This window comes from Gorilla gorilla, chromosome 23 (assembly GCF_029281585.2).
Source record: "Gorilla gorilla gorilla isolate KB3781 chromosome 23, NHGRI_mGorGor1-v2.1_pri, whole genome shotgun sequence".
Classification (NCBI taxonomy): Eukaryota; Metazoa; Chordata; class Mammalia; order Primates; family Hominidae; genus Gorilla; species Gorilla gorilla.
In genome coordinates, this window is record NC_086018.1 from 1,711,785 (window position 1) to 1,720,503 (window position 8,719).

Consider the following 8,719-nt stretch of genomic DNA (forward strand, 5'->3'; position numbering starts at 1 on the left):
GAACACTTATACATTGTTTGTGGGAAAGTAACTTTCTGCAATCTCTATGGAAAACAGTATGGAGATTTCAAAATAGACTAAAAATAGAACTTCCATTTGATTCAGCATTCCCACTACTTGGTATCTACCCAAAGGAAAATAATTTGTTACATAAAGAAAATACCCATGCTCACATGTTTATCACAGCACTATTCACAATAGCCAATACATGAAATCAATTTAAATTTATCAATCAATAATCGAATAAAGAAAATGTGCTACACAAGTATACCATGGAATGTTACTCAGCCATGAAGAAGAATAAAATCATGTCTTTTGCAACAACATGAATAAAACCAGAGGCCACTATTGTAAGTGAAAAAGCTCAAAAACAGAAAATCTAATCTGTATTTTCTCACTTGCAAGTGAGATCTCAATTATGCATACACTTGGATATAGAGACTGGAAAAATAGACACTGGAGACTCAGAAAGATGGGAGGTGGGAGAGGGTTTAGGAATGAGAAAATAACTAATTGGGACAATAAACAACATCCAGATGATTGTCACACCAAAAGCCCATACTTCATCCCTATGCAACATGCTTCTGTAAGGGAGCTGCATTTGTACTCTCTAACGTATTAATAAAGAGATTTTAAAAAAAAGTCCTGGGGCGGTGGCTCAAGCCTATAATCCCAGCACTTTGGGAGGCTGAGGCAGGCGGATCACGTGGTCAGGAGTTCAAGACCAGCCTGGCCAATATAGTGAAACCCCGTCTCTACTAAAAATACAAAAATTAGCCGGGCATGGTGGAGCACGCTTGTAGTCCCAGCTACTCAGGAGGCTAAGGCAGGAGAATCACCTGAACCCGGGAAGCGGAAGTTGTGGTGAGCCGAGATTTTGTCACTGCACTCCAGCCTGGGGAATAGAGGGAGACCTCGTCTCAAAAAAAAAAAAAAGAGAGAGAGAGAAGAAAAACCTTTGGCTTTTATCAAGAGGACAAACTATTCAGTTCAGACCTCATAATTTTCATAAATAATTAGATTAGGCAAAAAAATTAACAAAAATAAATAAAAAATAATATTGTATTTTAAGAATGATATAGAAAGATAATTTGATGAATTAGAGTAGTTAGTACTTAGCACATACAGTATGTTAGGCAAGATTCTAAGCCACTTAGACCTTTATGTACAGAATATGTAACAGAGTAAAATAAATAACACAAAGATTCATTGGCAATGACAAATTGACATATTTTCAATCATATTAGATGATATTAAAACCATTAACAAATTTACTGTTTTATTTCATAATAAAAAAGAATGTTAAATAACTTCATTAAAAAGTTTGACTAATTAGGCATATAGATAAATGGGCAGCATTTTGACCAGAACACGGAGGATACACATTTCAAAGACCAGACAAAATTATTTATTTATTTTTTGTGGGGAGAGAACAGTTTTATTATCTGGGGATACACTGGGGTCCTCTCCCTGGGAGGTGGGTCTTCCACTGGTTATCCCCGCCAGGGCTCCAGGGGGCGCCATGCGATTCAGTGCTGGGCTCCGCTGGGGGCCGGGCCTTGGAGAAGACGAACTGTGCAGGGAAGCAGCAGCTGTAGGGTCCTCACTGCCCGCTCCGCCCGGCTGCACCCGGCCTCCTGGTGCTCCTCAGGCTCCCGCCGAGTCTGCGTCTCTGGAGGGCAGCGAACCATCCTGCCCAGAACCTTATCCTCACAGCCCAGTTTGACGCAGGTCAGCCATTTCTGCTTCCTCCTCTCGGGCTGCACTTTGCACTTGGGTTTTTCCAGTCCTTCCTCCGGCCGCTTCTCTGTCTACCGGAGCTTAAATTTCAGCCTCACACATGTTCCAGCTGGGAAGGGCGTGTCCAGGGCGCTGTCCACACTGGTCTCCTGGAAGGCCTGCTGCACGGGCAGGTGCTTGCAGATTCCTCCAGGACCACCTGCAGGCCCCGGCGCTGGCCCCGTGAGCTCGGTCCCTCCCGCGTCCCCCGCACCCACCCACTGGGCCAGCGAGATCCGCAGCCCTCTCAGGCTTCCCCTGTCACCCCAGCCCTGCGAAGCGGGTGTGCACCCCTTAGTTCTCCGAGCCTGCCGGGAGCCACCTCCTCCCCTGCCCTGCCTCTGGAGAGGCCATGCCCGCAGAACGCTGGGCAGAGGCGAAGGAGCCGGGAAATGTCCCTTTCTCCACACTGACCTTCGGGTCTGCTGGGTCCTCTCCACTCCCTCCCACCCTGCCCGAGCTGTTCCCTGGGGCCCGCAGTTTCAGCAAAGTGCCCTGCCTCGCCGGGAAGCCGTCCTGTTGTTCACTCTCACCCTTCCTCCTTTTCTGGCCCATTCTCTCTCCCCACTGGGTCTCCGATACGACCCTTCCTCCTCCCGGCTGTTCCCGGAGCCCCTCTCTGCTTCCCCAGCTCAGCCTCCTCTCTGACGGCTTCTCCCTCCCACCCCCAAGTGAATCTCCGTACTCTCACGGGGTGCCCCCGATCCCCGGGGGCTAGGTCAACCAGACAAAATTATTTTAAATGGGAATTCCATTGAATTCATGAAAGCAGGAATCCATCTGGTCATATTTTAAATAATTTTGAAATGATAATAGCAACTATCAATTTAACCAGAATTCAGAATACCCACCATTTTACCAGAAAAAAAAAAAAAACCTGTTATAACTAACCAAGTCAGTAAATTCTCAGGATACAATATTAACATATGAACATCAGTGGCATTTTTTTACAGTAACAACAAAATATCTGAAACAGGAATAAAGATAGTTCCATTTACAATATTATGAAATAGAACGAAATACTTAGGAATGAGTTATCAAAGAATATGAAAGATCTGCATACTGAAAACTGTAAAATGTTGAGGAAAGAAAATGAAAAATACAAAATGGGAAATATATTATGTGTTCATGGATTCTAAAAATTAATATTATTAAAATATCCATACCACACAAAGTGATCTACAGAGTTAAATTTCTATCAAAATTTTAATGCCATTTTATTAAAAATGTAGAACAACAATTTTAAAATTAGTATGGAACACAAAAGACCTCAAATAGCCAAATACTGAGAAGAACAAAAAGGCTGAAAGCCTTACGCTTCCTGATTTCAAACTATATTACAAAGCTGTAGTCATCAATATAGTATAGTACCTACATAAAAACCAATAGAACAGAATACAGCATCCAGAAATAAACTCACAAATATGCAGTCGACCAGTCCCACAGAATGGAGAAAGGATAAACACATCAAGGAGTGGTGTAAGAAAAACTAGATATGCACAGAAAAAAGTGAACCTTTCTCTCATGTCATCACAAAATGAATTCGAAATGAAATAAAGACTTAAACATAAGAACTGAAATCATGAATCCTCTAAAAAAAATGGGGAAAAAACCTTGACACTGGTCATGGCAATGATGCTTTGGATATGACACCAATAACACAGTCAACAAAAGCCAAAATGAACAAGTGGAACTATGTCAAAGTTAAAATTTTCTGCACAATAAAGGAAACAATCAGCAAAATATAAAGGCATTATAGGAAATGGGAGAAAATATTTGTAAACCATATGTATGATAATATGTTACTATCCAAAATATATGTCATACTAATCAATTAAAAAAACCCACAGCAGAGTTAAAAGCAATTTCTTGATTAATAATTGGGCAAAATATATAAATAGCAATTTTTCCAAAGATATACAAATGGCCAGCAGGTATATAAAAATGCTCGACATCACTAATTTTCAGAGTAATTAAAATCAAAATCACAATGAGGTATCACCTTATCGTGGTGTTTGGATGCCTATTATCAAAAAGTCAAAAGATAAAAAGTGTTAGGGTGTGGAAAAAGAGAACACTTGTGCACTGTTGCTGAGGATGTCAATTGGTGCAGCTATTATGAAAAACGGTATGGAGGTTCCTTAAAATTTTTAAACTAGAACTACCACTAATCCCAATTAGGAGTATATAGCCAAAGGACATAAAATCAGGATCATCAAGGGTATCTGCACTCCTCTGAATCAGATAAATACACTGAGAGATACATAATTTCAGCTTTAATAAAATTGAAGCTCTTTCATCCACAACAATATTGATAAATCTTGAAGACATTACGCTAAGTGAAATAAGCCGAATACAGAAAGACAACTACTGCATGATCTCGTTTGTATGTAAAATCTAAAAAAGTAAATAAAAATTAAAAAAGCCATGGAAACAGTAGAACGGTGGTTCCCATGGGCTAGGAAGTGGGGAAAATAGGGAGATATCCATGGAAGGGGCACACCTTCAGTTACATGGTGAGTAACTGCTGGGGACCTAATGTACAGAATAGTGACTATAGTTAACAATACTCTGTACTTGAAATTTGCTACAAGAGTAGATCTCAGGTGCTCTCACCACTCACACAGAAACGTATTAACTATGTGAGGGGATAGATAGGCTAACTAGCTTAACTGAGGTAATTTAAAGACTACTGATATCTCAAAACACTCTATTGTACACCCTAAAATATACACTTTTCAATTTGTCAATCATAGCTCAACGAATGGAGAAAAAAATAAGAGTAACCAGCAGGTAATATCTAGCCACATGGAAACTCGATTTAAAACACGCTTGGCCACTGTTTCCAGCTCAACTCGGGAACGTCCGGAGCGCTTCTGGCCCCTGGACTTCGACGCTCCTCCCGTGGCCCCCGTGGCTGGGGAAGGTACAGTTGTTCCCAGGATTCCAGGCACGCAGATCCGGCAGGGCCATCGCCGTCCCCTTGCTCTTGCCGCAGCCCCGTTAGGCTCCACGTTTCGGGGCCTCCTGGCCGGGGAGGCTGCCTGTGGCTGCCAGCGCGCCCCCGTGGCTGTGGCTCAGCCGGCCCCCACTTCGGCCCCGTGCAGCCCCTCCGGGGCCGCAGCCGTCTGGCGCCCGAACTCACGGCCTCGGGCCGGTACCCGCCGCCAGCGCCTTCGCTGTGGCCGCTCCTCCCCCTCCCCGAGCCCGAGCTGGCCCAGCGGAGAAGGAGGACGGAGAAGCTGGAACCCGAACGCTGAGCTGCAGGCGACAGGTGCAGGAACGGGAGAAGCTATGGCCTCGCACAGGACGGCTGCTCAGAGCGACACGAGCAACCGCCAAGAGCTCCTCTCGCAGCTGGAAGAACTCAGTAATGTACTCCGCTGTGGGAGAAATGGAGATAATAAAAGTCTGATGTAGAAGTACTCGCAGACAACCATGCTCCTTGATCGATCTCAGATTATTATCAGACCTACTCTAATGATGTTAGTCTTCCAAATAAAGTGAGTGACTGAACTGTCCAAATCAGCAAGATCAGGATATTGAAACTCTTGCTTTGAATTCTAACGACCAGTTGTAAATAGAAAATGATGCTCACCCTGGTACTGACAGGACAGCAAATGTTAAATGTAGACAGGAGGGTCATTTGCCTCAAATTCACAGGAGCCAGCATCTGCATTAGCTGCACAAGATACGTCCTTAGAAGGTTCGTCATTAGCTGGAAGTTTGAAAGCTGCAGCAGAAGCGGCTTTATCACAGACTGGATTTAGTTGTGATGAAAATACTGGACTGTATTTTGACCACAGCACTGGTTTCTATTAAGATTCTGAGAATCAAATATATTATGATTTAATTTATTACTACTGTGATGTGGAAAGTGGTCGCTATCGGTTTCATTCTCAAGTAGCTTTGCCACCTTATCAGACTTATAGCACAAAACAAAAATAAAAAATTGAGAAAAGAAAGGATCCAGATTCTTCTACAAAAAAAAAAAAAAGAGGAAAAGGATTTGAATTCAGAGGATCAAGAAGCCTTCAGTGTTGAACATACAAACTGCAATGGGAAAGACAATTTCACAAATGTGAAAAAAAAAAGCCAAAAGTCATTCATCACAAAAATAATCCCCCAAAATTCACTGTTTCAGTTAGTGGAAATCCTATGGAATCTCCTCCTAATGAAAACATCTCAGTTCATCTTTAAGGATGAGAAAATCACAGAGACTGATAGTGAACCAGAAGAAGATGAAATTACAGACTCTCAGACCGAGGGTAGTTATGATGAAGGCATTACCAGTAAAGGCAATGCAACTGCAAAAGATACTGAGGAGGAAGATGAGGGAAAAGTGTGGCCCTCATATATGAGAGTAATTGTCATTAGATCTCCTGTGTTACAGACAGGATCATTCTTCATCATTACTGCTGTAAAATCTACTACAATTGGAAGAGAAAATGACATGGAGCATACACTTCTAATCCCTGAAGTTGGTGTAAGTTTCATGAAGAAATTTATTTTGACCATGACTTACAAAGTTATGTCCTTTTGGATCAGGCAGTCAAAATGGAACAATTGTTAATGTAAAATGGATTGTTCAGCTGAAAACTAAATGTGACCCTTATGAACCTGAGCAGGGAGGTAAAGTGAAAATTGGAGACACTGTGTTATCTTATTACATTCACCCTGGCAGAAATAGCTGTGTTGGATGTGAACCAGGGCAGGTTAGAGCTCACCTTTTCCTTGATAAAAAAGATGAATCATTTGTTGGTCCATCATTAACTAAGAAGGAAACTAGCTGGAAAGAAGAAAAGGATTTTAAAAATATATGAGTAAAATATGGTTTACAGAATACAGACTACAAAGATGATAAGATACTGGAGAATCAAAAATGTAAAGATAGAGCTGGAAAACATAGGGAGCAGATTGGAAGTGAAGGAAATTTCCAAAGAGATGATGCTCCTGCGTCTGTTCATTCTGAAATTACTGATGGCGACAAAGGTCAGAAGATGTTGAAAAAGATGTGTTGAAAACAGGAGAAGGCCCGGGGAAGGATGGTGGAAGAATGAAAACTCCAATACAGCTTCAGCTTTGGCAAACACATGCAGGATTGGAGACAGACAAACCGTCCTCAATTAAAGAGACTCATCTTCTCCAAAACAAGAACAACAACAACAACAAAAGCTGGGACAAAGCACAGGAGAGGTTTGCTGAAAACTTTCCAGAAACTAAACTTCAAAAAGATGACCTAGGAACCATTCCTTGGGTAAAAGGGACTGAGGAGTGAAGGTTAATCACAGAAGAAAACTCATGCTTTTTTATAAATAGAGTTTGGAAACTCTTATTGCAGAATGTCTCTCCTCAAAAAAGTCAGTGGCACAAGAAAGCTGTGTCACGGTTTACCCCTTCCTGATTCAGAAATGTGTAATAAAATGTGGTTTGCAGCTTTTAAAAAACACTTTTTAAACTAATTATTAGTGACTGAATTAATTTATACAGTAAGTGAACTAAAGTTCACAGGGCACAGATAAGTTTATCAAACTTTACTATTTTATCTTGTCATTGACAACATCCATATAAGCAAATAGCCATATAAGCAAAATTCTTATAACTACTTAAATGCTCATTTGTCCTTGTCTCCATATATTCATAGTAGTATGCACAGAAAATACAGCAAAAGAAACATCTAAATTCTACAGAAATAAATCTGACAATATACATTCTTGTTTATACCCTTCAGGACCTAGATAAAAAATATTGAGACAACATGAATAGTGATGCATACATTTTCTTATATTTGGAATAGTCTAAATCATATTAAATAACTAATGAACAGGTGACATGTCACAGAAAATTTGTCTTTTATTGTTTTCTTCGGTGAAGAATCTGAATTTGTTGATATGTACTATACATTCAGTATTTGTATTTGGTTTGTTTCATAGCTAATGAAATGTTTATACATGAACAAATGAGTACAGTATTGAAATAGTCCATGTGCTGGCATTCATACTTTTTATAAATACCATTACAGGCAATGAAGTTGTGCCAGAAAAATCTGATTTTGAGTGCAAAAGGAATATTTAGCCAGGGCCTCAAGCTCAATATATTTATTGAAAATGTCCTAAATTGCCATAAAACTTTATAATGTTAAATTATTCATTTCAATAAATTATGAATTAAACAAAAAATACAAATGATGTATTTTATGGATCAGAGAAGTGCTAATGAGACAGAATGGCCATTGAAGCCAAAAGGTCTGAATTCAGGTAGATAATTTTACTCATATTAGTTTTATGTTAGAGAAAACAATGCTTCTGACCATATACTATTTATTGCAGTGGAGTATTTCAAAAATATGTACAAAATATATAATTAATTTTCTAATGGTATAAAAGTAATCACATTCTACAAATTATTACAATATGGTCTATTGATGAGAGGGGTGTTTCAAATGAAAAAACTTGGAATTTCTCATGGTGATAGATGCCATAGAAAATCTATGTAAAATATTTCACTCATGTATGCAACTATGGATATTTCTGCTTTTCAGAAAAATAATATACTTTAAAAACCTAATGCAGACAATTAAAATCACCAAGAAGTTACAAGAATCACAGAATGTGTAATATAGTTGAAAGGAAATTAAGAAAACTTGCCAGGACTGGAAGTAAATAAAGGTAATGATCCAGAGAAGTAATCAACCTAAGAGGCCAGGGCTCCACTCAGATGCGTCTGATTACAAGAATGTCAGGTCCCTGTGGGTTGTTCCCTTCTGACAAGGCAAATGGAATAGACAAAGAGAAACTGCCTGCAGGCATTGGAATGCGGTGTCTCCCATATGTGAGGATTAAATTATAAATTATGTTGCACACAAGGAGATGAGCTACTGGGGTGAAGCATCAGAAGAAATTATATGGCACATAAATCTCAGATATTGAATTTATGTTTA

General features: G+C 40.0%; 1 protein-coding gene and 1 pseudogene across 1 annotated transcript; both read left to right on the forward strand.

Moving 5' to 3' along the window:
- Nucleotides 1-1,538: 1,538 nt before the first annotated feature.
- On the forward strand, nucleotides 1,539-5,809 carry LOC129530554 (uncharacterized). The gene is made up of 2 exons (XM_055377330.1): nucleotides 1,539-1,731; nucleotides 4,536-5,809. Exon 2 carries the CDS (start codon nucleotides 4,588-4,590, stop codon nucleotides 5,197-5,199), a length of 612 nt encoding a protein of 203 aa, XP_055233305.1. The 5' UTR covers nucleotides 1,539-1,731; nucleotides 4,536-4,587; the 3' UTR covers nucleotides 5,200-5,809.
- A 91-nt stretch (nucleotides 5,810-5,900) lies between these two features.
- LOC129530553 (angiogenic factor with G patch and FHA domains 1-like) lies at nucleotides 5,901-7,553 on the forward strand (annotated as a pseudogene).
- The last annotated feature ends 1,166 nt before the right edge of the window (nucleotides 7,554-8,719 follow it).

Excerpts from the sequence above, each read along its gene's own strand:
- LOC129530554 (XM_055377330.1), top strand. The coding sequence starts at position 4,588 with ATGGAAACTCGATTTAAAACACGCTTGGCCACTGTTTCCAGCTCAACT.